The sequence below is a fragment of the Gorilla gorilla genome, chromosome 18, assembly GCF_029281585.2.
Source record: "Gorilla gorilla gorilla isolate KB3781 chromosome 18, NHGRI_mGorGor1-v2.1_pri, whole genome shotgun sequence".
In the NCBI taxonomy this organism is placed as follows: domain Eukaryota; kingdom Metazoa; phylum Chordata; class Mammalia; order Primates; family Hominidae; genus Gorilla; species Gorilla gorilla.
The window spans coordinates 6,320,048-6,347,226 of NC_073242.2; the positions used below are offsets into that span (position 1 = coordinate 6,320,048).

At 59.0% G+C, this 27,179-nt stretch overlaps 1 protein-coding gene across 1 annotated transcript; it reads left to right on the forward strand.

Moving 5' to 3' along the window:
• KCTD5 (potassium channel tetramerization domain containing 5) lies at positions 1-26,652 on the forward strand. Its single transcript, XM_004057018.5, has 6 exons — positions 1-323; positions 13,495-13,603; positions 15,474-15,565; positions 17,394-17,489; positions 19,956-20,081; positions 24,903-26,652. The coding sequence occupies exons 1-6, from the start codon at positions 72-74 to the stop codon at positions 24,930-24,932; spliced, it is 705 nt and encodes a 234-aa protein (XP_004057066.3). The 5' UTR covers positions 1-71; the 3' UTR covers positions 24,933-26,652.
• The last annotated feature ends 527 nt before the right edge of the window (positions 26,653-27,179 follow it).

Here is a 27,179-nt window from a genome sequence, read left to right on the forward strand (position 1 = left end):
GAACTCAGAGGACGCTATTAAAAGCCGGACGCTTCCGGTGGAAGGGAGCTGTGGCGGGGCTTGCTGGGATCATGGCGGAGAATCACTGCGAGCTCCTGTCGCCGGCCCGGGGCGGCATCGGGGCGGGGCTGGGGGGCGGCCTGTGCCGCCGCTGCAGCGCTGGGCTCGGCGCCCTGGCCCAGCGCCCCGGCAGCGTGTCCAAGTGGGTCCGACTCAACGTCGGCGGCACCTACTTCCTCACCACTCGGCAGACCCTGTGCCGGGACCCGAAATCCTTCCTGTACCGCTTATGCCAGGCCGATCCCGACCTGGACTCAGACAAGGTGAGGGCCTCACGGGCCAGCCCGGAGAGTCCTGGCCTTCCCGGCCTGGGGCTCCTGCACACGCCCTGCTTCGTGCGGAGGAGACTTCAGCGGGAGCGAGCGACTCTCCTCGGGCTTCGAGCCCCGCGCTCCCTTGTCGCCAGCTCCTCCCCAGCTTGCCCCGATCCCCTACCCTGGGAGGGGAGGGTGAGGATGGCGCCCTGGCGTCCACTGCCTTTGAGGATCCTGAGTCGCTTCACCTTGGGGGTGTCTCTTCCTCGCCCTCTTTGCTCTTTGGTGGAGGAGGCTTCCTAGACCCCGGACTTTGCTGTGATTCTACTTTCTTTTTCTCACTAGGTTCTTTTGGCCAGGATGTCTGAACGCCTTCTCTTCTCTGTCCCAGGGTACTTGCTGGCTCTGGAAACAGAACCCTTGGCGTTGTTTCACATTCTGGACGTTTGAATTAACGCTGATGTGGGGGTTGATATGGGCGGCCCTTTTTTTCCCCGGTGACTTGCATTTAGAGAGTTGGCGCTCCATCCTTTCCATCCACAGCACGCAGCACCCACTCAGCACCTCTTAGAAGATGCGTCCGTAGTATATAGTATGATTTTTCGAAGGGGATTTTGCTCATATTAAGGGTTGCTTTAGGGATGTCCAGGAAGGGCCAGGTAAGGAATCTTTCAATCTGCTTTCTAATTGGCTTAGTTTTCCCACTGTGTTCGCAAAAGGACAGGAATTTCCAGGTTAGTTTGCAGCTTGTCTTTCATCAAGCGAAATGCTCATGCTGTTGGGCAGATGGTAATAGAAACCTTTTGTTACCTTTATTTGTCAAGAGTTGCGGAGCCGAGGAACCGTGTCTTGGGAGTTGTGCAGGATTGAAACTCACAAAAAAGCCTGTTTGAAGAAGTTGTTACCTATATTTATTCAAGGCAGTTCACAAGCCTTATACTAACTTTGCTGGGTCTTTCAGTTGAGCTTACATGATTGCGCTTGGCTTTGTGCCTTGGCAGCCAACATTTGCCATGCAGGAGGCTTCCCAGAAAGGTTCGGATCCCTCTTCAAGTTTGAGAAGCCTGACTGAGACCATTCTCAGCATGGCATGACCGTGATCAGGAAATGAGAATCTGGAGTTAGTGCTAAGGCAGCCTTGTGGGTGGAAATGAAGGTTTGAGATGCCAACCCTCCTGTGCCTCCCCACAACTTGCAACTGTTTCCATTGCTCATTTGACCAAGCCCTCTACTCAGAGAATTGACCTCCCAGGAAATGACAGTCATCCCCAGGATAGAAATAGGCGTTTGTTAGCTGTGATTTTCCTTTTATAAGTGTGGGTGTATGTTTTACTGTTTGGTTTTTCTTTTTAAATACCAGGGCTTAGTGGTCACTCCCTTGCCTTTCTACTCAAGCATTCCTGTTTTGTATATGAAATTAGAGTTTAAATTGCTCTTGTCCATTGGGTTCTTTGAGGCAATGGTTGTCTATTCAGCACTGGAGCACTTGATTCGCAGTTGATGAACTTTAGCACAGTTAAGGTGGTTGATCCCTTTGCTTTACTGTTCCTTAAGACTTTGTTAAAAATTATGGGCCGGGCGCGGTGGCTCATGCCTGTAATCCCAACACTTTGGGAGGCCCAGGCAGGTGGATCTCATTCAAAACCAACCGGGCCAATATGGTGATGCCCGGTCTTTACTAAAAATACAAAAAGGTGGGCACGGTGGCTCACGTCTGTAATCCCAGCACTTTGGGAGGCCAACGCAGGCGGATCACGAGGTCAGGAGATCGAGACCATCCTGGCTAACATGATGAAACCCTGTCTCTACTAAAAATACAAAAAATGAGCCAGGCGCAGTGGCGAGCACCTGTAGTCCCAGCTACTAGGCAGTCTGAGGCAGGAGAATGGCGTGAGCCTGGAAGGAGGAGCTTGCAGTGAGCCTAGTTAGCGCCACTGCAGTCCAGCCTGGGCGAAAGAGCAAGACTCCATCACAAAAAAAATAAATAAATAAATAAGCCAGGCGTGGTGGCGCATGCCTGTAGTCCCAGCTACTCTGGAGGCTGAGGCAGAAGAATCGCTTGAACCCGGGAGGCGGAGGTTACAGTGAGTCAAGATCACGCCACTGCACTCTAGCTTGGATGACAGAGCAAGACTCTGTCTCAAACAAACAAAAAAATGCTTTACTGTAGGAATCAATTCTTTGGGTGAGGGGTAATTAATCTTTCTGAATATATCTGTGTTATACTTGCTCTTTTCATCATCATCCATTTAACCAGGTTTGATTTCCAAATGGTAAAACTCAAATTCAGAACATGAAGGTAAAGTAGCAGATACAGTCTCTGTCTCATACAATAATTGGAGTAGGGGCCGGGCAAGGTGGCTCATGCCTGTAATCCCAGCACTTTGGGAGGCCGAGGCGCCTGAATCACCTGAGGTCAGGAGTTTGAGAGAAGCCTGGCCAACATGGCAAAACCCCGTCTCTACTAAAAATACAAACAAATTAGCTGGGCATGGTGGCGCGTGCCTGTACTCCCAGCTACTCGGGAGGCTGAGGCAGGAGAACCACTTGAACCGAGAGGCAGAGGTTACAGTGGGCTGAGGTTGCGCCACTGCACTCCAGCATGGGCGACAGATCGAGACTCTGTCTCAAAAATAAAAAACAAAAAAGAAAAAAGAAAAGAAGAAAACAATAATTGGAGTAAATAAGGTTAGTTTTAGTGACAGATAATTTGCCAAAAGTGTAGTGCGAATTCATATTAGTCACGTTACTACAGTGTTTTTCAGTGTATTTCATCAAATGAGGAAATGTGTAAAATGCTTCATCTTAGTTTTGTCTACAGTGGCTCTGATGAAAGAATGTCCCAGGAGATTCCTCCTAATTAAATGCTGACTGAGGAATCTGAGGAGGAGGGGAAGGGGTGTCAGCAGTGGGAGGCCATTAATTACACGTTGGAAGACAAACAGGATGTTGATTCATCTGTAAAGATCTCCAAGGCCTGACCTCAGAGTTGAGATTAATGAAAGAATATTCCTCGAGTTGGACTTAAGCATGGATCTGGTGGAAGAGTCCCTGCCTGGATTATTAGACTTGTGTGGAGTGAGCACCTGGGCTTGCAGAGTGTGGGGGTCTGGAGAGGAGTTGGGTGGGGAGATTTAAGAGGGAGGAGTTCCCAAGAAACCATAGAAGCTTTGGGTGCCTGAGAGGTTGGGAGAGCACCCTGCTAAAGCATCCTATCTGGTAGGGAGGGGAGCTCTTGACCGACGGGTTGTTAGGGAGGGTGGTGAAAGCCACGCACATCAAGGGGCTGGCTTGATTGCCCTCTGGCCCCACATCTAAGCTTCTGGGCTGTGACTGCCCCCAACCAAGTCCTCAGAGCCCGGCTTGGGACCCACCACCTGCCGTACTCCATGCTCCCAAGCCCTTACTCTGCTGTCCCAAGGGCCGGCTGCTGCCACAAAGTTCTCTTTCTAGACAGCCCGGTGTGAATTCTCACTTCCTCCTGGGACTTCCTCCAGCAGGACTGTGGCTGTGTTGAGCATTTCAGCATCTGCTCATCTGCTGTTCTGTCATTTTTCTCTTCCATGGTGTCTTCAAGGGCAGGCCAGGTGGAATACGGCTTCCCAAAGACTCGATTCATTTTGGTTAGGTCTCTTGTATTGCATGGTCCCCGGCCCATAGGCATTGTTGAAAACAAAGTCGAGTTTGTTGTTTCCAGCTAAACCAGCCCCTGCTTTAGTGTGGAGATACTTGAGGAGTTAAAAGGAAACAGGAAATACTACTGCTTTATGGTTGGAAACCACTCAGATGGAGGAGAATTTGGGGAGGCTTCGGTTCCTGCAGCTGAGGCAGCCTTGGAGAAAACTGCACGTGAACTTTTGCCCTTTGAACAAGGCCGTTGTCCCGGCTTGACGGTTGCAGATGTGGTGGCATCAGATGGGTCTTTGAGAGGTGGGGCAGTCAGGGTGCCTCTAACAGTGTACTTGGTGTTGGCAAGACCTCGGGGGTGGAAAGTTATGGAAGGAATTGTTCAGACAGGGCTCAGTGATGGGGTGTGGGCTAGAGTACCGTCTTTGAAGCCGCTTGGCAAGAGAAGTGGGGATCACGTCTAGTGGAGATGGCAGATGATGTTCTGTGTAGCCAGCACTGGTGAGAGCTATGGCGGCCTCCGTTTGAGGCCGTTTGTGGGTGTCTGCGATGCTGATGGACTTTGTTTCATGCTTCAGTTGAGGATGTGGCTCTGAGCATGATCTTCGCTCTGACCACAAGTCATCTTCTATTCTGGACATCTGTGATGGTCCCCGCGGTGCTGGGGGCTCCCCGCTCCTTCCCCACTGCAGCAGGTGCTGGTCCTCAGCAAACCTGTGCTCACCTCTTTATCAGGTGCCTCACTTGAAGCCCTTTAGACCTTAGGCCACGCGTCAGTTCCATAAATTCCTGAGAAAAGGACTCGCCTCTGGTGATGAAATGGAACGTTTCTGATGGGTTCAGTCCTAGCTAGGAAGAATGAAAGAAAACAGTTTTGAGCCTTTCTGAGAAGAGCTTGTTTCGGGGCACCTGACACGCGCCCGCGGTCTTCGGCATTCTCGCCTCCAGACTTCTGCGGGTGGCTGGGAGGAAATGCTGTCGCTGCAGGGCGGTTCCTCTTTCTGGCCCTGCAGATACAGCCTTCAGTGGCTGTCGTCCAGCAGGGCAGTGACTAGTCTTGGTTTAGAGCAGGAGTCAGAAAGCTGGTCCACCCGCCTGTTTTTGCAAGTAAAGTTTTACGGGAATGCAGAGATGCCCATTTGCTTACGGATTGTGTGTGGCCGTTTTTGCTCTGAAAGGTCATGGAGTGAGGTCTAAAGCCTCGCCAGGGCTGTGGCCGTGATGGGGGCGCCTGCTGCCTGGTCTCTCCCCGGCCCTGTCGTTAACCACCAGGCATCCCACGGACTCCTTTTCAGACACCTGTAGGCACTTGGGTTCTTTTAGCAGGCCCCCCCTCCACGCCCCAGGTAAGCAGTCCCCAGGCATGGTCTTTAAAGCCTGGGGAAGAACCTGCCTGCCTGGCGCCATGGGAAGGGTCCTTGTAGCCAAGGTGCCAGCAAGCCATCTCTCTCCCAGGACATGCTTGTTCTCCCTGGGCGTCAACTCGGCAGTTCTCCATGGACTGCAGAATGTCTAGAACATTCTGGCCTGGGGTTGATGTGACAGAGCATCTTCCTTGGAGTTGGGGAGCCTGGGTTGGACTCTGCCCACCTCGGGCCTGCCTTATGACTTGGGGTGATTTCGTGTCCCTGTGAGCTGTACTTTCTTCCTCTGTAAAGTCCTTACTTTACTGTGACATCCTGTCCTGAAGATGACAAATGTGATGCCCCCGCCCTGTGCCTGGTGCCAGGTCAGTGCAGTCAGGAGAGGTTGTGCCTGGCGGTCTTCATTTCATGTTTGTACTTGGTTTTTATTATTAAATATATATATATATTTATTTATTTATTTGAGATGGAGTCTCGCTCTGTCCCCCAGGCTGGAGTGCGGTGGGGTGATCTCGGCTCACTGCAACCTCTGCCTCCTGGGTTCAAGCATTTCTCCTGCCCCACCCTCCCAAGTAGCTGGGATTACAGGCACGAGCCACCATGTCTGGCTGATTTTTGTATAGTCAGTAGAGAAGGGGTTTTGCCATGTTGGCCAGGCTGGTCTCGAACTCCTGACCTCCGGTGATCTGCCCGCCTTGGCCTCCCACAGTGCTGGGATTACAGGTGTGAGTGTACTTTACTTTTAGAAACGGTATGCTAAGAACGCTTTTCCCCTCCCGCAGCCGCACTTAATTTCTGTTAATGTCAGCCTCTGGCCACACTCAGCCCTGTCAGCCTCGGGTGATGCACCGGAGGTCCCTGAAGGCAGCATGTATGGCCAGGAATGGCTCGCCCTGCCAGTCCCCCTGCTGCCACCCAGAGCTCTGGCTGACCCTAGCAGGACAGGCCCCTGCAGAGTGGGTCTCCACCTCTGGGCACTGGACCCTGCACTGTGGGGAGGGCAGGGCTTCCTGGGCTGCCCCCGAGTTTTCTTGCAAGAAACCTGAGACCCCTGCTCCTGAGAGGGCTCCAGTTCCTGCCGAGCAGAGCAGGACTCTCTGCAGCGACCTCGGCTTGGCAAGACCCCCTGTGGTTCACCTGAAGCATGTTTCTTCCCCGAGAAGCCGCAGGACCTCGTGTGAGGGGCCAGGTCGTGAGTCCACACACGTCTGCTTCTCACTAAGCTTTGAGTCATGTGTGGGGCACGGACCTCCCAAATTCCAGTTTCTATGCTGGGTGAGGCCGAGAAGCAATGGAAGGGAAGGGTGGTGGGGAGGCAGCAGGCCTGGCGACCAGGGCGCGGGGGCCCCACCCTGCTCTCCGAATCTGGCTGCCTTGGACAAGCCTCCTTGGTCTCTGGCCTCAGTTTCCCCATGAGTAATTGGTGACATCAAAGTCCTCTTGTGGGCCAAAGATACACCACAGCTGCATAAAACAAAACAGGAGAGAGAGTAGAGGTGAAGGTTTTGTGTGTGAAATTGAAACAGTCACTTGAAATGGATAATTTCAGAGTAAAAACTAAGTATTTCTAATTAGGTTGATTGCAGATGTTGGTGCACAGGAAATTCTATGCCTTCGCGTCTAGATTTCTGTGGGGCAATTTGACAGAGTTTATCTCCTGGATTGGCTCAGGGCACTGCACCCTCTTGATTTCGTTCCCCTCTGGTGGCACGTGTCTCCGAGCACCGGGAATGACTGAGAGCCGCAGGGCCGACCCTCTTTGCAGAGCTCTGGGAGCTGCGGGAGGGGCAGGCAGCAGCAGGGTTATGTTGGGTTCAGAATCTGGCGTGAGAGCCTGGCAGTCTCCACCCTCATTCCTCACTGCCGTTTTCTTTTTTTTTTTTTTTTTTGAGACAGAGCCTCACTGTATCGCCCAGGCTGGAGTGTAATGCACAATTTTGGCTCACTGCAACGGGGCTCTCAGGTTCAAGTGATTCTCCTGCCTCAGCCTCCCTAGTAGCTGGGATTACAGGCACCCTCCACCATGCCTGGCTAATTTTTGTATTTTTAGTAGAGACAGGGTTTCGCCATGTTGGTCAGGCTGGTGTTGAACTCCTCACCTCAGGTAATCCGCCTACCTTGGCCTCCCAAAGTGCTGGGATCACAGGCGTAAGCCACTGTGCCCAGCCCTTCACTGCCATTTTCAAGGCTGCTGGTTGCATTAGGGACCTGTCCCTGAGAGGTTGGGGAACCCCCACGTTGCCCCCGGTGCTTTACTGGGTGACAGCATGGGGGGTAGAGGGCTGCAGCCGGAGTCTGGTGAGATGAGCAGAGCGGCCAGTCTTGTTACCACACTTCTCTGAGTGCTGCTCTCCTGACCAGACGTCCATCTGCGGCTGCCCTGTGGACTTGGGGAGTGGGCGAGCAGTCAGCTCTGTCTGCGGAGTCTTCCTCCGTCTCCCAGGGCTGTGTGTGCCCTGGCTCGGTGCTGTCTCCCATGTGCTCCTGTGGCCAGGGTCACCCTCTCCTCTGTGGTTTGGAAACTGTCCTGCCCGGCCTACGGCCAGTGGCTCCGGCTGAAGGCTGGGACCTCTGGAGATGGGTGGCTCAGCCCAGTCTGCTGGGCCCACTCAATGCCAGCTTGGGCCCGGCCACAAGTAGGTCAGATGCCAATTCAGTGAGACGCGGGGAAGATGAGGGAGATGACTTGTCAATAAAACAGTCTTAATTATGGCTGTTTTAGAAAAAAACCACCACGAACCTTCCTGAGATCAAGCGCAGCCTGTGCTGGTTGTGTAAGCCGTGGAACGCACGGGAAAGCCAGGAAGAAGAGCACCCCCACGCCCAGCCCGCGGCATCTCGCTGGCTTCCTGGCCGCCTCTCCTCATCCCAGTCTTAGAGGCGTGAGCGGGCCGGGGCATCTTTCCTTCCTCGTGTCGTGGGGGCTTGGGCAGGCGCCGCTGATGGCCTTACAGGCAGCACAGGGGCCCTGCCTAGGTTGGCCCAGATGCTGTTCTAAACCTCCCCGAGGTGACCTCGCTGCCTTTGTCTCCGTGAGCCTTGGAGTATATCCTGAATTTTGTATGATTTTGTGTTTCCCATTTTCCCATGTTCCATATTTTTTTGTTGTTTCTGCATCAGGGTGGAGGCTGATCCACATCCCCAACACCAGCAGTGAGCTGCCGAGGCCCTCGCGCCTGGGCTGGGCACTGTCTGGGACTGGGCTGGCACCACGAGTAGCCCCCGCACACACTAGGCCGATCTGGAACACGTGGGCTCACCCGAGCTGGGAGCACCAAGACCCTGCCTACATGCTTGGAAGCGAGTCAGGCCACAGCGAGACCCAAACCCTGGTGGGATTTGGGGGTCCTGGTTTAAGACCCTGGCACTTCCTATGGATGTGGAAATCTCTCGTTGAAAGCTTCAAAGAGAGCAGTGGTGAGAGCAGCACCTCCACACGCCACTACCTCCCCGCCCTGGCGCGGATGTCCCTGACCTTCGGCTCTGCCCAGACAGGGCCTGTTTCTCGAGGAAACCCACCAGTTAGAAGGAACCCATGGGAAGAAACGGCCGGAGAGCTGTGAGGCCAGCCACAGAAGAGCCAGTTTTGGAATTTCCCACCAAGGGTTCAGCCTGCTGCTCGCCCTTCAGCCTCTGGTGCCCGGCGGCTCAGCTGGGTTCTAGGGCCACGCAGGGCTCTGCAGTGTCACTCTGGGAGAGGGCTGTGGGGGCAGCTGCAGGCCCGGCGCGCCGAGTCCATGGAGCCTGGGTAGGTCCTGCATGGGCCCAGAGGTCGTGGGGCTCGGAGAACTGAACCACGTGGGAGGAGTGTAGTGTGGCGGGGGCCCCATATGAAGCCCACTGTCCTGGAGGCACTGGGGCGGCGGGGGTGTGGAGCAGCTGGCAGGTTCCAGAGCGGCAGGTTCTTGGTAGACGCAGCTGGGGTTCTCTGCTCCTCTGCCCTGCAGCCTTGGCTCCCAGCGAGGTTGGCAACAAGCATCTGGACTCCTGGAAGTCTTCCAGAGGCTGCTCCTTTCAAGTCTCTTCCTATCTGGATGCAGGTGGGGTCCCCCGCGGTGCCTCAGCCTCCCCTGCCTTTGATGGCTGGGTGTTTTGCACCCAGGCTGCTGGCCCCTGAGCACAGGGATGGGCTGGAGCCACAGGCTGCAGGGAAAGCGCATCAGGAAGGTTCCTGGGGCTTGCGGTTCCCACACAGGTGCGTCCGGGCCCTTCCTGGTCCCTCTGTCGGGAGCCTGAGCTCCAGGGACTGAGATGAGCTGGGTAGAGCCCAGCCACTGTGGCCGGAGCTCTCACTGCCAGCAGGGTCTCTCTTCAGGCACCCTGAAAAGGTGCCATGGCTCCAGCTGGTAAACTTGGCCTTGCAAAGCTCCACGTCCCCGTGTCTGGATGTGCCCAGCCCTGCTGATACGGTATCTTTAGGGTGTCGCTTTTCTGGCCAGAAACGTCTCTGGCCGGCAGCACCTTTGTCCAAGTTCCTGTTCTGCGTCCAGGAAGAATGAGGTAGCAGACAAGTGGAGGGTGAGCATGACGAAGAGAAGCTTTACCAAGTGTTGGGACAGTGCAGAGGAGACTGTGGGGGCAGCTCCTCTCTGTAGGCAGGTCGGCTCATTCAGTTGGCAGCTCTCAGCAGAGAAGAGGCCCCGGACTGGCTCGCTCCTCTCCATGAGCAGGTCCCCATTGACTTCCCAGCTCTCAGCAGAGAGGGTAGCTTCCCTCTGCAGCTGGTCTTCCACTTGCCAATTGTCTCTGTCCTCTTTGTCCTCTGCCCTGCTCTGGCTGAGCCCAGGGCTCTTATGGACCCAGAGGGAAGGAAGTGCATACTAATTGGTTCATGGGCAGGCCCGGAAAACGCACCACAAGTCCCCGCTCTGGTCCCCGGGACTGGCAGCCCGGCCCCAGCCTTCATCCCCTCCCTGGCCTGAAGGTGGGGCCTTACCGGGGACCTGCCCCCTTCTGCCCAGGAATCTATCTGCCTCCTGCTGCCATACATGGCGCCTGGGCTCGGCCCCAACTTTGCTCCAAGATCGGAGCAGGCACTAACAATAGGAGTAAGCCAGGCAGTGACAGCAGGCACTTCTGAGCCTGCAAGGGCCCGGCAGAGGGGCCTTTCTGGGCCCCCAAGAGTGCAGGGATGCCTGAGGCTGTGGTTTGGGCAGCTGCAGTTGTGGGCCTGCCTGCTCCATGGAGCGGGAAGCCCGGGTCTGCAGCCATAGTTTGGGTGGGGCGAACCCCAGGGCTGCAGCCCCAGGCAGCCCCACGCAGATCCTCCTCCTGAGGCCCAGGAACCTGACATCTTCAGTGGGGTGGGTGTGATGGCTGTGCCACTGGCTGCGTCCTCAAAGCTGGTGCCACTCTCACTACCCACCCCAGGCCCCCGAAGCACAGCCCCAGCTCTGCATCGGGGCCCCTCTCTACCCAACCATGCTGCTCTCCTGCCATGCTGAGAGCAGTGGGCTGTGGTGTGGGGAGTGGGATCTGTTCGCCTCCTCCCTGTTCCCTCCCTGCAGCGGCAGGTATCACGTGATGGCAGCAGCTGCACCAGTTGGCCTGCTGCTGGCATCACCGCACTGGGCCAGATGTGGCCAGACTGAGGTCAGGAGTTCCTTCAAAGCATCAGCCACAAAAGCTGCCTCCTAAAGGGGGTGTTTAATGGAAAAGCCAGCCCCGCCCAGTGGTAGGAGTGGCCAAGACACGGCAGCGGCCTACCCCTGCCTGCCCGTCTTGGGGCCGAGCCCAGTGCCAGCACGCTCAGTGCCCTGCTGGCTCCTTGGACCTGTCTGTGTTCCTCTGTCCTGCTGTGCAGTTTCCGCCGATGGCCGTCCCCACCCTGCCCTCCTTCCCTCCTGCCTTCGTCCTTCCAGTTGCTGGGCTGGGGCTGCCCTGGTTGTCTGGGGGCGCCCAGCACGCTTTCTTCTCCTCTTGCACCAGCCCAGGGCCCGAGAAGCGCATGGTGGGTTGTCTTGGCCTAGAGGTCACGGCTCAGTGCCCAGGTCCTGCCACAGGTTGGGTGCCCTGGCACTCATGGCGGCCCCGAGCTACATGAGCTGGTCTCCCCCACCTTTTGCTCATAAAGAAACTGAGGCTTGAGGTGGCCTGGCCGTGACCCTGCAGTCTGACCACTGAGGCCAGGCCTGGAGGCCTCCATGGCTGACAGAGGGGGTCTCTGGGGTTGTCCTGGGCAGAGGCGAGCCTCCGCCCTATCTGATCTTTCCTGACCTCCTGCCAGCGGTCTGTCGAGGTAGCAGTGAGCCATGAATAATTCCTGAGCTGAGCGGTGTGCAGACGTCACGCGGCCAGCATTCTCTCTGTATGGGGGTGGGGCAGGGAGGATCCCTGGACTCGGGTGGCAGCACTGGCTGCCTTGCCAGACTTGGGCCCCTTTGTGGGAAATGGTGTCCATTTTTTAGCAGTTGTGCAGGACCGCCCAGCGTCCTCTTCCCGGGAGCTGGCCCTATGGCCCTGGCCCTTGCTTGAGAGCTGTGGAGTCTGGAGGGCTGGGGAAAGGCAGGGGCAAGCCCAGGAGGCAGGGCCTGTGGGGTGGGCAGCTCTGGCTGGAGTGTTCCGGGGGAGGGTGGGGAAGGAGGATGGGGTCAGGTCTGTGTGGAGCTGGGGTCACCCTAAGGAGTAGGGGGGCCACCGAGGCTCCGGGTCCAGCGCCCCCGTGCCCGGAGCCCTAATTGATTTTATCTCAGCCACAAAACTCAGTTTAGTCCCTGTGATCTAAAAAGAGCAGGTTGTTGCAGGTTTGCGGTGGTGGACTTTGGGAAAATCTCTTGAGACCACTAGGTCTTAGCACCCAAATGGCAGAATTTGTCCATGGATGCAAATAGGGTCCTAGCGTGGCCCCGTGCTTTGTGGTGGAGACACCTTCGGCCTCCCCATATCTGTGAGCCTGGCATTCCCGTGGCCAGCACCTGCCCATGGCCCCACAGGAGCCACCATCTGGTGAGGGGGCTGCTCCTGCTCCGAATGGGGTGTGGGGTTGCTTCTCTCTCTAGCGCTTGGCCCTGGGCCTTGCCGGGGAGGCTGCCGGTGTTTCTGGATGGAGGCCTCAGCTCCCCGGCCTCCAGGGCATCCGCAGGCACCAGCCCCTGTGGGAGTGGCTCGCAGGTGGGAGCAGGACCCTTGCAGGCATGTGGGGGGAGGCAGGAGCTGCCCCAGCAGAGCCACACCGAAGATCTGAGTCTGTGTAGAAGACAGGCTGTGCCAGCTTCACAGTCCCCCCATCAGATGTGTAGCCGACAAGCAGGCCTGGGTCTGGATAAGGTGACAGAAACTGCCTCTTCCGTCTCCCCCATGGGGGTGGCCTGGGGCGCCTGAGCCCCCATCCTGTGTTCACAGCCGGGCCACTGGGCCTCTTGTGCTTTGTGGAAGGGGCTGCAAGGTGTGATGTGTGGGGCACCCCGGGCCTCAGAGGGCATCTGCCCACATTGAAGTGGCCGTGGTAGCAGCAGGGGCAGTGCCTCTCAGGGGTCCCTCCACCCAGGTGCTTGAGGACACCTTCCAAGGGGTCTGTTTTGTAAACATCTCGGCCTCCGTGAGCACTGAGCCGGGGCGAGGGCTCTGTGAGGTGAGTGATGATCTTGGGGAAAGCCCCGGATGCTGTTGAGTGCAGGTCACTGTGGGCCTCCCTCGCTGCTGACTCCCGGCCTGTTGGGCAGCCGCCCCTGCTGAAAGGTGCCCTCTCCACCCCTGGCAGGAAGCCCCTGTCACCCTGACCCCCCATTGCTGCATGTAGGCTGGGGAGGACCCGGGCACAAGGAGGGCAGGCCAAGGCTGGTGGCCATCAGAGGTGTCCTTCTGAGGCTGAGCCCTAGGCCCCTGCCCTGCCCGCGAGGGCATCTCTGGGTGAGGTTTTCGTGTGTGTTTTCCTAGAGGTCTTGCAGTTGTGAGGACAGAGGTCCAGGGCACAGTGGCCTCACCTTGGAGTACGCAGAACCAGGCTGTCTCCATACGGAGAGACTTAAACTCACTTAGACCTGGGGTGGTGGCTGGTCAGGGTTAGGCTGTGGGCGGCAGGACGTGGCCACACCGTCAGGGGTTTCCTGAGATGCCGCAGGCTCAGGTCTGTTGGGGAGAGGCCTGGGTAACCTGGTGCCTCTGAAGCCTCCTGAGGTGGCTGGGCCTTGGTGGACCTGCAGGAACCTTCGGCTTCTCACGGAGGACTCACCGTGCTCTGCTCTCTTTAGGATGAAACAGGCGCCTATTTAATCGACAGAGACCCCACCTACTTTGGGCCCGTGCTGAACTACCTGAGACATGGCAAGCTGGTGATTAACAAAGACCTCGCGGAGGAAGGTAAGCCGAGTTTTGGGCACAGGTGCCTTAGCTTTGGGGGCAAGGGCCCGACAAAGGTGCCAAGGGCTCCACTTAAGACACAGATGCCTGCAGCCTGGGGCCCCAGGGAGGAGCAGGCCCTGTACTTTGAAGCTGGGGCCGACGTTCTGGTGCTGAGGCCACGGGCAGCGGTGCAGCTGCCGGACAGGGAGGCCTGGGGACCCTGTGGGTGTGGGGTCCTCCCTGGCTGCAGCTCCTTGGAGGGCTCCCTCTGTCCAGGCTCCGGCTGGTGACACAAGGGGTGTGAGGGGCTCCTCCCTGCTGTGACTGAGGTGGTCTGAGCAGGTGTGTGAGGCACATGCCCGGTGATGCCCATGGTGTGCCTCAGGGCCTGGTTCCCTGGCCTGCTCTCCCTCAAGGACAGCCCAAGGGTGGTGAATGTCTCTGTGCCATCACCTGGACTGTGCCTGCTGCTGCCAGCTGCCGTGTTCCATTCTGAGTGGTCGTGGTGCAGGGACGGCGCCCACACGCGTTAGGCCCAGGCTGGCCTGCCTGTGTGCTGCGGTGCTGGCTGGGCTCAGAACAGCCCGAGGCCTCGCCGTGAAGGCTGAGGGTTTCTGGGCACCTGCGTGCAGGCGTGGCCCTGCTCCCCCGGGTCCGTGTCTGCGCATCGGTCTGCACTGGGCAGCGTCTGACTCCGTTTCTGTTCTGGGCCTGCGGGCCTCAGCATCTGCCTGCCTCCTCCGAGTTCATGCGGGGCGTGGAGTGACGGGGGCTGTGGCCCAGCCCTGCCCCTGCTCTGAGGCTGTGAGCCATGATGCCCACTCCTGTCTCTTTGCAGGGAATGTCTTTCACATGCACTCTCTCTGGTCGCTTGGGCAGCCGCTTGTGTTCTGTCGTGGAGCCGCTCCAGTTGAGGCTTCGCTTTATCTCAGTCTGCCCCTAGTGGGATTGGCTCAGAAATGGGCGCTAGACACAGACCAAGGCCCTGCCGCCCAGGCTCACTGGTCTGCCTCTAACCCGCCCCTGACGCAGCCACTCATGCCCTGGGTGCTGGAGAAGGGGGCTGTGCGGGACCCATGCGGGGCCGGGAAGCCTGTGTCTCTGAGGCCCTCGTCTCCTTGTCTCTATCCTGCGTGGCCCTGTCCCATGTAGGTGGCTGGGTGTTGTCCTGAGCTGCCATGTCCCATATGTGGGTTCCTCTGGGGTCCTGGAGGAATGAAGACCACCCATGAGGAAGCCCTGAGGCAGGACCTGTGGAATCTGCTCTTAAGGCTCTTAAGGGAGGTTTGCAGTCCCTGAATGTGGCACATTACGGATGGCAGTCTTTGGGAAGAGCTGGAAGTGACCCTCTCAGCCAGCCACAGTCTTCCCTTTGAATGGGGTCAACTGAGGTGCCAGGTGACTGAGACATATGCACAAGGCCGCAGGCCTGATCCCCACACAGCACCCCACCCGGTGGCGTGGCCATGAGCAGGGTCCCAGCAGGAAGCGTCCGCCTCCAGGCTTGGAGGGAAAATGCCAGATCCAAACCCCAGCATACCATGGCCTTGGCGTAGACATACGCTGAGCTGCACGTAAGCAGCGGCTCCGTACCTGGCGGGTCACTGGAGGTCTCTCAAGGTTGCCTGGGGTGACCTGAGCTGGAGGTGTTCAGTCCACGCATCGGCCCTCTCACCACGGCCCCTCCGCCCATAATCCCAGGAGCCCTGCTGGGCTGACACGTCTGCAGGAAGCCTGTTAGGTCGGGGCCTGGGCAGCTCCCACTGGGCCGAGCCATGGGCCCTCATTGCAGGGGCAGGGGCAGGGGCAGGGGCAGGGGTGGGTGTAAAGCGTGGATTCTTTGGTTTAGTTTGGTCTGGTAAAGACAATTTATTTTTCCTTATTCCAGGAGTGTTGGAGGAAGCAGAATTTTACAATATCACCTCATTAATAAAACTTGTAAAGGACAAAATTAGAGAACGAGACAGCAAAACATCGCAGGTGAGACAAATGACTGAGGCTGGAAGCTTGTATGGCTGGTGTGAAGGAAGGGCTCCCCTTTACTCCCCCGACCGGCTGCCTCCCAAATGAGTCCTGCGGTCTGGGGCTCTCCTACCCTGAGACCCTTGTCCTCTGTCACCACCCCAGTGCCTGCCAGCTCTGTCTACCAGGCTCTCCCCAGGGTCCCTTGAAGGATCCATTCATCCTGCCCGGCCCAGACTCTGGGAGCCCCCAAAGGATGGCTCTGAGGAAGTTGGGCATGGGAGACGTGTGTAGGGAAGGAGGGCCCCATGAGGGCCGGTCGGGGAGACCCTGAGGTGGATGGCATCTGGTAGGGAGCAGAGGGTGCCAAGGGCCTGCAGCCAGCATGGCTGGAGGGAGACAGCAGATGGGTCGTGCGGGTCTGCGCAGGCGTCAGAAGGACCTTGGTTTTATTGGGAAGAGGGGCGGGTCGCCACAGACAGACCTCTCACAGCCGGCGCAGCCCTTCTGCAGCCCGGGGAGCCCAGGTTGTTGGTGGGCTCTGCCCAGTACCTCCTGTGGAGGGGCCACTGCTGGGCCTTGGGCATCAGTCCTGTCCCTGAGAGCTGAGCCCGCCCCCACCCCCTCCGCCAAGCTCAGCTCCCTTGGGAAGGCACCAGGAGTGGGGCATGTGCCGCACTGTGGCTGCGGCTGCCATCAGAAGTCTCGGTCCACTTAGAGCCCTGGGCCCTGTGCAGAGGCTCCTAGCCTGGCCGCTCAGGGCCGCTGGCCACCTAGCGACTTGCCCAGTTCCCCCTCCTGCTGGAGCTCCCTTGGTGCCACTGAGGGATCTGGAGGGGCTCCTTGTCTGTGGGGCAGGAGCTGCGTCCCGCGCCCTGGGTCGCCTTGTCCAGTCTGCTTTTTTCCCTGTTGTGTGACCGGGCTGTGTGGGCACCCCCTGCCTCAGTCTACCTACCTGTATGACGCAGGTGGGCGGGAAATGGTGCAGGTGGGAGAGTCTGTGGTCCAGCCTTGCTGTGACACAGTAGCATCTCACTGTCTTGCAGAATAAAGCAACTCGGGCATGTGACCTCGAGGCCACTGTGTGCCTTTGTCACTCATGCATCCCTGGCATGAGTCACCACCTTAAGGTCAAGGACCCAGGACCTCTGAACCCCTTCTCACTGCTGCGTTTCCGTCCAGCCCCGTCTGCAGCCTGAGTCCTCCGTAGTGACTGTCTGGGATGTGGGGCCACCCCGCCCACTGGGGAGCAGCTCCATGCAGGCGGGCGGCCCTGGTGGCTCACCATCACTCCCAGGACCACAGCTGCCTGGAGGGGCACAGCAAGCGTGCCAGGCAGGTGGGGGATTAGGAGGTGGATGGAGTTTTGGGAAGCAGCTCAGCCTTTGGGAGGCCCAAGTCCAGGCTGTCGCGCAAGTTCAAGAGCCTTTTTCTGGTAGCTGGGAGCGAGCTTTGTCTGGCACTGGCTCTCAGGGCCCTGCTTGCCAGAGCCTTTGCCGACCGATGAATTCAGGGTTGCACGGTTTCTGCGTGCAGAGCAGACGTGGACGCTGTCGTGTCGTCATGTCGAGCCACAGGTGCTCTTGGGATTTCAGGAACATGACTCATTTTATTTTGGAACTTAGAAATAGAAATATTTTTGGAGGCGAACGAGGAAGCAGAAAACAGCAGCTGTTGGGGCCGCGTGTTTTGCTTTTGTGGATGTGCTCAGGATTGCTTTGGGCCTCGTGCCCTGCGCTGAGAACTGCAGAGTGGACCTCAGCCTTCCTGGGTCGCCTGGGCTGGGGCCACAGGCAGCAGTGGGACATGGGTGGCCCGCCCTTACCTGTGCCCATTGTCCTTGCAGGTGCCTGTGAAGCATGTGTACCGTGTGCTGCAGTGCCAGGAGGAGGAGCTCACGCAGATGGTGTCCACCATGTCCGACGGCTGGAAGTTCGAGCAGGTGAGGGGCCCTGGCCAGCCTGGTGGCATCCATGCTGCAGCTGAACTTGTGCTCACAATGGCTCAGGGCTCAGTGTTCCTGGAAATGCAGACTTTGCTGCTGGCGTCTTCCTGCAGTTCTGGGGGTGCTCACGGCAGCGACCTGCGCCCTGTTTCCACTGGAGGAGCCGTGGGAGTTCGGGTGGGGTGGGCAGAGGTGTCTCAGGCTCTGCCCCGCACCTTCCCCTCCTCCCTGGCCTGCCTCTTCTTCCCAGCCTGCGCTTTCTTCGCATCACCTGGCACCTCTGTGTGAGGGAGGGGATTGGCGTCCCCAGAGCCTCCTGGCCAGCCCACTATCCAGCGCAATCCCCGTCCCCCACAGCTCACTCCATCGGAGCATATGGAGGCCCTGACGCCTTTCCCAGGCTGCCTCCCCTTCCCGCCCATGCTGGAAGGTGCTGCCAGGCCCCCGTTGCCTTCTGTCTGGTTTTGCCAGGCTGCGGCAGGTGGGGTCTGATGGGTCTGTGCAGGGCACACCTTCTTCCGCAGCTTCCACGGGAGCCATCTGCGTGCTGCATGGGCCACTGTGCCATGGCATTGTGGCTTGTCATCGGGGACCTCAGGACACGAGAGGCATGGCCTCTGACCAGGGGGCCCTTGCCCACGACCTGGCTGCCGCTGTTCCTGGTGCTAGACAGACACTGAGGGTGGGGACAGTGACCTCACCCAGCCCTCCCTGTCCTGAGAGTTTCCTCTGTCACTTGCTTCTGTCTGGGGCAGGTTCTGTCCATGGCCCAGTGCGCCTGCCAAGTTGTGGGAGTGACAGGCTCAGCCAGTGTCCCTCTGAATGAAAGCTACCTTTTCCTTTGAGTCTTTCAAAATAATAGATCACATTGTAGGGTACTCGGAGCCCCCCCCCCTTAAAATGCCACTAAAAACATTTGTGTCCCACCATCCACCCTGGACCCCTAGGCCGGGGGCTGGGGTGACTCTGGGTCTCTGTGCTGACAGGGCTGCTGACCAGCTGCTTGGGCCCTGCCCTGCACGGGCGGCTGCCTCTTCCTCCTGCTCTGACCTCATCAGAATTGTGCCAGAGCCTCCCACGGGAACAGAAATCTTTGCTGCCGGGCGAGCCCCACCTGCCAGTTGTCCCTTGGTGGGGCTGGGGCCCTGGGAAGCCGTGTCAGCAGCTCGGGGTCCGCAAACAGGGCTGTCCCCATGTGGCACCTGTGCTCTTCTGCCACCGTCTTGTGACTTCTGGCTGGGAGGGAACAATGTCTCCTGCCCGTGGTGGGCACCTGCCTCCCGGGGCAGCTTCAGGTCTTCGCCCTTAGCGCTTCTGGGTGGATTCCAAACCCATTGTAAAGAACGGGTGTCCTCCCGCTTCCTTGATTACGACCTGCTTGGCACGCTTCATCCCTTGGAGACCCCTTCTCCCTGTTCATGTAGGGAAGCTGCTGGGCTGACCAGCTGCCCCGGCTGTGGGGTGGGACCCTGCGGGGTGCTGGGAGGTGGCCAGACTGGACCCAGAGTCCCCAGTGGTCAGCAGGGGATTGCAAGCAGGGCTTGGAAGTGGCTGTGAGGACACAGGGGCTCCGGGGGGCACAGCCGTGAGTGCTCCCAGGGGTACCCTTAGCTGCTTGGGCCCATGCCAGCACCCCTGTGGCCGCCTCACTGGGCTGAGTCCACTGCTGCCCACTGGGTCAGCCGCCAGCTGCACAGAAGCAGCAGGTAGCTGCGGGCTGCTCTCCCGGCCGTTGGTCCAACTGTGCAGGTCTTAGAGAGGCCAAAGTGTGAGCGCCATCCAGCTGCTTTTTGGCTTGGTCATTTGCTGCTGGCATGCTTATTGTGATTTGCGTATTGCCTTTTAATTTTCCCTTTAAAAGCACAGAAGTGCCTGGTGGCCCAGGGTAGCCAGCCATGGGCCAGATGCCTGGCCAGAGAGACAGGTTGGCCCTGGACCTGCATTGGCCTGGCCTGCCTGGTGACCCGGAGGGAGGCAGGTTGGAGTGGCCTAAGGGTGTGCCCAGCAGGCTGCAGCAGACCCGCCCCGGCCGAACTCCTGGACAGCACAGCTCCTCCAGCGGCTTTCGGTCCAGTCAGCTGGTCCCAGGCTCTTCCCTCCAGGTTTTCAGAGCCGCCCTCCACTCTCCTCCCGCTGCCCGCCTCCCTCTGCCCCAGCTCAGGGACCCGTCCGTGCTCCCTCCCCCTGGGGCAGCGGCCCCTTTTGTCCCAGCTGGAAGCGCCAAGGAAAGCTCAGGGTCCTCACAGAGGAAGAGCTCGCCCCGTGCCATGCCACAGCGTGGGGTGCCGCCTCGTGTGCTCATGCAGGTGTTCCGGGGATTTGTTTTCCATCCATTTCCTCAAGCGTCGGCAGTCTTTGCTGTGGCTTTCGCGGTGGCAGGCGCGTCCTGAGCCTGGGCATGTCAGCCAGGCTGGGTCTCTCAGGCTTCACTGGGCTGCATCTCAGGCTATGTCTCCCTTGCAGTTGGTCAGCATCGGCTCCTCTTACAACTATGGGAACGAAGACCAAGCCGAGTTCCTCTGTGTGGTGTCCAAGGAGCTGCACAACACCCCGTACGGTACGGCCAGCGAGCCCAGCGAGAAGGCCAAGGTGAGTGCTGGGACGGCCCTGGCCTGGGGCAGTCTTGGGTGGGGAAGGCTCTTGCCCTCTCAGAGCGTCCTCCTTTTCTGCCATTCTCATCAAGCTCCCGGTGTCCGCCCCTGGTGGTCTTGCTGACTTCTCGGACACACGGTGTCCCGTGGGACAGGTTCTCTTGATACAGGCTCCCAGTAAGCCCCTGCGGCCTCCCAGCCTGCACGCAGAGCTGCTCCTGGAAGGGGCCCCAGGCCTGCTGCAGGGGCCATGCTCTTAGGAATGCCACTGAGGGCTGTGTCTCAGGGGACCCAGGGTCCTCTGTTCCCCGGGCCCAGCCTCTGCTGTGTGAGGACTTGGGATGCTGAGGCCTGGCTGTCATAGGGGTCTGGGCCATCCCTGAGTGCAGGGATATGGGGGTCCAGTTGTCGTGGTGGGGGTCTGGGCCATCCCTGAGTGCAGGGGTGGGCACCCTGGCTCAGCCACTACGTGGGCCTCATCTTTGTCGAGAGGAGGGTGTCCTGCAGGCCCTGGGATTCTCAGGCTGCACAGAGTAGGCCCTTTGCGGCACCCAGCCTGGCAGCACCGGCGCAGACTCTGCGGGGGCTCAGGCCCTTCTGTTTTCTGTGGGGCAGGCAGCTGGGGTGAAATGTAGGGACCCCTGCCTCGTTTGCTTTCAGGTTGGCCCTGTGGCCCTGCCCACAGGTGACCCATTCTGGTGGCATTTCCTCTGAGCACGTTCTTAAGGTTGAGGCTCCAAGATGTACAAATGCGTCCATCCAAGCAGAATCTGACCTTGGCCTGGGCCAGCTGCACCTGGCAGGACTCCCGGACCTCAGAGCCAGGTGGTGGCTGGAGAGCCCTTGGCTGGGGTCTGCGTGGGTCTGGGAGAGCCTGGGTGGTGGGGCGGGCTCTGTGGGGAGCCAGCCTGGGGTGAAGGCTCGGGACATTGGCAAAGGGTGTTGAGTGGGTGCCATGAGACGCCAGAACCGGAAGGCTTTTAACTGGTGGCATTAAACCAGGGACACCTGGGCAACCGCAGACTCTTGGCTGGGGGCCTCTGGCCGGCCACCAGCAGCCCAGGACTGTCCCCGTGAGCCTCTCCGAGTAGGCCTTTGGAGGTATGCCCTTGGGAACAGAGGGGTGGGGCCACTAAGCATGTCTCTCTGAGGCCTGCGGCCAGCTCACGGCAGCCTTTCCACCTCAGGCGACTGTCCTGGCCCAGAGCCTCCCTCGCTGGCCACCCGTTGTGCTCTTGCTGTGGGCAGAGGCCAGTCCTGCTCCACTGCTGTTCCTCAAGGCCGGAGCAGTGTAGGCTGGGGCAGGCCCTGGTGTGGGACAGCCGGGGTGGAAGCTGGGGTTCCACCGCCAGGCTCGGAGATGCTCTTCCATTTGAGTCTCAGATCTAGGAGGCGACCCCTGGCTCCCTGAGAGCCCCAGCTCAGTCACAAGGAGGCACTTCTCTTCCTCTTGGAGCAATCGTAGGACTCTTTTCTAAATGGTTTTATTTTTAGAAGTTTTTTATTTCTGAGCTGAGTTTTTATAACCAAGCTCCCCTGGGCTCCTATCCCTCAGGTGGCTTGGCAGCTGCAGAAAGGACATGCTCTGTACTGTGAGGAAGCTCCAGGCATGACCCCAAATCCCTTTGTGGTTGAGAATGTGGCCCTATTTCATTTTCCAAAAATGCCTGCTCTGAAGTGGGGCAGCTGTGGCGGCTTCTGGATGGGGGCGGTGTCAGCAGCGCCCCAGGAGGCAGAGCTCAGGCCAGAGCCTCAGGAGGCCCTGGGGGATTGTGGGGGCCAGAGCTGGAGGACCGTGATGGGGGCACCCCAGGTGGCTGGGCTGCGCAGGGCCGCATGGGCTGTGGGCCCTCGTCGCTTTTGTCCCTGCGGCATGTGTGGCCTGGCCCTGCTGGGCAGCTGTCCCCCACTTCAGTCAGCGGCGGCAGGAGAGCCTGGGTGGTGGGGCGGGAGGGGTTGCACCTGTTGCAAGTGAAGGCGGTCCACACATGAGCACACCTGCTTCCCACGCCAGCCCCTCAAGAACTTGCTAGAAGGACTTGCAGAGCTCACTGAGAGCGCTTAGACTCGCGGCCGCCTTTTGTTCCCAAGGAACAGAGAGAGACAGGTTCAGATCAGCAAGGGTGGGCGCCTGGGCAGAGGCCGGGGTCTCCCAGTGCCTGGGCGGCTGAGGAGGGGGTTCCTTGGTGTTGTTGGGGCTCCATTCTGTAGCCACACTCGATGGGTGGATCCACCGCCTGCCCCCGTGGCTGATCCCTCCTGTGACCCAGGGCCCCACCCTGCCTCCCACAGCAGTGGGGCCAATGCAGTGGGGTCCACAGAGCCCAGGCAGCAGAGGCCCTCCTATCAGGCCGAGATCTGCGGGCTAGCGCCGCTTGCCAGGAGTGGGGCCAGAGGCCAGGCGCCTCTGGACAGGGTTCAGCCCCTCAGCACATGGTGGGACAGGACCAGCCCCGGATCGCGAGATGCAGCCGCCTCACACAGGGAGGTTTGCACCTCTGAGATGTGGCAGAGCCCCTGAGCCTGTGTGTCCCCTCGTGGCGTGGCCTCACTGGAAGGTCACCGGGCGTGGGGGTTTGGGCCCGGGGCACCCGCCCAACCCGCACTGTCCTGACAGCCTGTCTTCTCCCCCACTGCACGCTGCACGCCGCCAGAGTGACGACGAGGACCAGGGGCACCCAGGGAGTGGCTCAGATTAAGTGTGAATGTCATGGTGAGCTCCGTGGCCTCCTTGACCCCATGGCCCCAGCTGACCCGTCACAGACCCTCCCTGTGTGTCTGTCCCTGCCTGTAGTTGACGAGAGCCGTCCGCACTCCATGCCAGCTGTAGATCCTCAGTAGCACTGTCTTGGGGTTGGGGCTGTTGCTGTGGGGCAGATGCCCAGGGGCAGTGTTGGGGCGTTTGTTGGGATGACTGGAGGGTGCCCGTGCCAGGCCAGGCTGTGGACATCAGTGGTCGTGAACCCAAGAGCCCCTCCTGGGGGCTGGGCAGGGAGTGCCACTCCTGCCGCCAGCCCTAGTGGGTGACCTTCCTGTCTGGCTTAGGCCACAGGCTCAGGGCCAAGGGGTCAGGACCAGTGCAACAGACAGCAGACCCCGATCTCAGCTGCCAAATCCTGTGGCATCCCTGATGCGCTCAAGCCTCCCAGGCCAGCCGTGTCCTGCAAGCCCCTCAGCCACCTGGGCCTGCCTGCCTGTGGGGGTGCCTGGCCATGGGGTACAGCCTCAAGGGCCCCCTGGTTGGTGTCTGCAGTTGGACTTTCCTGTGGAAGATGGCCTAGGGAGAGAGTGTGTCCAGAAAACATGGGTCTCACCCCAGGCTCTGTCTAGAGTAGCCAGTGCTGCTCCCGGCCTTGGGAGGGCGAAGGACAGCACTTTGGCTGCAGGTCTCCAGGGGGTCTCTTGCCCTCATCAGGAGGGAGCTGTTGGGCCTCCCGGATGCTCAGATGCCACACTGCTCCCAGCCTGTCCGCTGCACTACTTAGTTTTACACAGGGCTGGTGGGGGCTTGGGGGCTGCACTGTCTCCCCAAGTCAACTCCAGACATCCCAGTAAACTTGGGAATCACCCTGGCCCAGGGAGGGATGTGCTGCCCCTGGCACAGGGGGATGGGCTCCTCCGAGGCACTGGAGAGTGAGTGGGAGTCTCGAGCTGGAAGTGGTCCAGGGCACTGAGCCTCGGGGGCACCCGCCTGGGAACGGCAGAGCTGTTGGGGGGTGGAGTATTGGAGTCAGGCTGAGCAGCTCAGGGAACGTGGCCTCCAGGAACCTTCGGAACAAGCCTGGGGTGGCATGCACCTCTCACCACTGCCCTCTCTCCGGTCAGTGCGGCATGGCAGTGACCTCTGGGAGGCTGTGCCCGGCGAGGGCGTGGGCGTTGCTGCCCTACCTGGTGTTGCGCAGCCCTCACGTGACGCATGGAGACAGCCGTTGTGGGCCACGCACAGTGAGGCTGGCTGGCTCCGAAGCTCTCTGCTGGGGAGCGTGGGGTGATTTCCCCTCCACCTGGTCTCTGGAGCTGCCATGGCTCATTTTGGGAGTTCACCTCAGCAGCATTGGCCAGCGCCTGAGCCTGTCCTCAGGGGAGCCCAGGCCGACTTGGGGGTGGCCTCAGGGGGTTCCTGGACACTGGTGAGGGAAGTGGGGAGGGTACCTTGAGGAAGAGTTTTGAGGAGATTGGAGGGTGGGGACGGCAGGGGGCCGAGGGGCCGTGGGCTCTGCAGGGCTGACGTGGTCCAGATGAGGAGGGGATCCCCGCAGCGTGATCTGCACTTGGGGTAGGGCCCTCCGAGGGCTGGTGGTTGTTCCATGGGGCAGTCGGGAGGGGCTGGCACATGAGGTGGGCTGGCCAGGCTGAGGTGCAGGGCCGAGGGCTTGGGTGAGGGGCATCTCCAGGAGGGTCCGGGCGTCGGGGTGGGGGTGGGGGCTGCAGTGGGCATGGAGGAACAGAGGGAGAGACTTAATTGGGGAGCGGGGACTGCTGAGGGGCCCACGGGCCGAGTTGCACTTCATGTCTGAGGCCCAGGACTGAGTGGGCTGAGAGGCCCAAGAGTCAGTGCCTTTGGGTGGGTCTGGGAGGGGCTGCCATGCACAGTGAGCGCTCCCTGTGTGGGGCCTGGAGATGTGCCAGACACCCCGGTGAAGGTCCTGGGCCTGCCAGCTGAGTCCCCAAGACCCTGGCCAGTGCCGCTGGGTTCCCGGGGCTCCCGGGGCTCCCCGAGCTGACCCCAGGCCTGTGGGCTCTGTTCTCTGGAGCAGGCGCCTGGTCAGGGCCACCTCCTTAGCCCAAGTCCTCATTTTATGCATTTGGTGTTTTTCAGATTTTGCAAGAACGAGGCTCAAGGATGTGAGGGACACAGTATTGACAGCTGAGGAAATGATTTACGTTTTCCCGAGATGTAATGAACTGCCATGTCCAGGAAGCTTGGCTGTGAGAAGAAACCTGCTTTTGATCATTTTTCTAGAGATCTGGGTGTGAATCCTTTTTTGCCTCTGAGGTGGGTGGTGAGAGACGGGCCCAGCTGTCCAAGGCCAGACGTCCCCAAGTGGGGGGAGCGCGGCGCCCGGGTGGGCGCTGCCTCTTGGGGGGGCCTCGCTCTGTTTTTTCCAAGTGCCACATGGGACTGAGGCAGACACTCCCAGTCAGCCCGCTCAATCCTGAAGATCGTGTGAAGGAAGCGTTCTTGGTGCTACACACAGTCTGGAAAAGCAGCCTGGGCTTCACTGGCAGGAAGCGGCCGCAGCCGCGTCAGTGTCCAGCACATCGTGGCCTCTGGTCCGACCACCAGGCCCTAGTCTCGGTCAGGGAGTCTGCTCTGCCTCCCAGGCGGAATCGCTGGTTTCTCTCGACCTCGCAGAGCTCCTGACAAAGGCGGCTTCTACGTCGTCACTACTTCCCGGCGCCATTCCGAGGCCGGGCCTTCTTCTGACACAGGCTCCAACCCCACCTGACCAAGCCCGGGACAGTCAAGGCTTCTCAATTTGTATTTTCCAGGCAAGAGAACTTTGTACCCCTTTTCTGTGTGGATAGACTCCCCAGCGTTTTTACTCTGGAAATGCCCACAGGGCTTGCTGCATGGAGACTGATCTGTTCCATCCGTTAGCGCGAGGTAGCAGTGTCGCCTCGCCCCTCCCACTGCGGGCTCACGGGGAGCTGGTGTCTGTCAGTGCCTTGTCACGCCTGGCATAGAGGTTGGGCTGGAGGCCTGTCCACTGGCTTCTGGAGCTGAAGGTCTCGGTCTCGGTGAAAATTCGGGATGTTTACAGAGCATCACAAATGCCTCTCTCTCGCCGCTCTCTCATTTTCTTTGTATAACTATGCAGCCTTCCCTCTCTTTCTGGGATGTTTGGGACTTCACTCGACCTGCACGGGCTCTGCCCGACATGCCGTGGGACTGCTGGGATTCCTTTAGAAACCGCTGCCCGCATGCTTTGAAAACAGACCTTTCTCAGCTGGCTGTGGGGACCTGTCAGAGTCTGGGGACTCGGCGTGCAGGGCAGGCTCCAAGCGCTTTGCTTCCGGAACCCCGGCTTCCCAAGGGGTACTGTGCAGATGACCACCGGCCTCCCGCCTGCAGGTCAGAGGCTCTGACACTGTCTGGTTTTCAATGCTTCTGGAGACTTCCTGACTAGGCCTCACCCTCTTCTTTGCCAGTCACCTGATTAACCAATTCTCCAGCATTAGGACTTACCTCCTTCTTTTTGTAAGGTCTCTTGTATGTTGTTAAATGTTTGGCTTAAACAATTTATAAAAGCCTTTCTAGAAGGCAGACTTAGCCACGGCCGACCCTGTCCTCCCCAGCAGAGCCTGGGAGGAAGGCGGCCGCTGGGGCTCCTGGGCATCCTCTCTGGGGAGCTGCTGGCCGCTTAGCGTTGTTTGATTTTTGACCTTGACATAGTAGATAGGCTTGTGGTTTTTTTAATTTAAAGATATTAAGACTTAATTCACTAAAATTTATTCTAAGGGGATATTTATACTTTTATACTTTTTTAGGTATTGTATTTTATCAGCTTACAGTTTAATGCCTAAGTTTCCCCTGGAAATAGCAAATAAAATTATGTATTTATGAATGCGCGTAGTAGCTGTTTATGGTCTTAAGATGCAGGGGAATGCCACCCCGGGTCGCTCGGACCAAGGTGCTGCCCCTCCAAGCCACCCAGCCCCACTGGCTACGGTGGCTCACTCAGGGCTCTGCCTCTTAGTCGATGGCCAGGGCGGATCTGGGCCGTCCACGGGGTGCTGGCTTGGCCAGGGCCACTGGATCAGAGCTGCACGGCCCATCCCTGCACCCCACTCTGCCTGGACCCCTCGCCTGCCTCCAGCAGATAGCATACCCCCATCCCGGGGGACCAGAGACCATGTACAAGGGCCTTTTTTTTCCTTAAGATACAGGGGTCTTGCTATGTTGCCCAGGCTGGTCTTGAACTGCTGGGCTCAAGTGATCCTCCTGCCTCAGCCTCCTGAGCAGTTGGGATTACAGGCGTGAGCCATTGCGCACGGCCCAAGTGATGTTTTTTTGAAAGTCCTGATACCTCAAGTTAGCATCCACCTCTCTTCCCTCACTTTAGCCTGCAGCCTGGGTTGTGACAGCAGGAGC

Excerpts from the sequence above, each read along its gene's own strand:
- KCTD5 (XM_004057018.5), top strand. The coding sequence starts at position 72 with ATGGCGGAGAATCACTGCGAGCTCCTGTCGCCGGCCCGGGGCGGCATC. Across the intron at positions 13,604-15,473 it reads CAAAGACCTCGCGGAGGAAG|GAGTGTTGGAGGAAGCAGAA; the intron begins GTAAGCCGAGTT and ends TCCTTATTCCAG. Across the intron at positions 17,490-19,955 it reads ACGGCTGGAAGTTCGAGCAG|TTGGTCAGCATCGGCTCCTC; the intron begins GTGAGGGGCCCT and ends TCTCCCTTGCAG.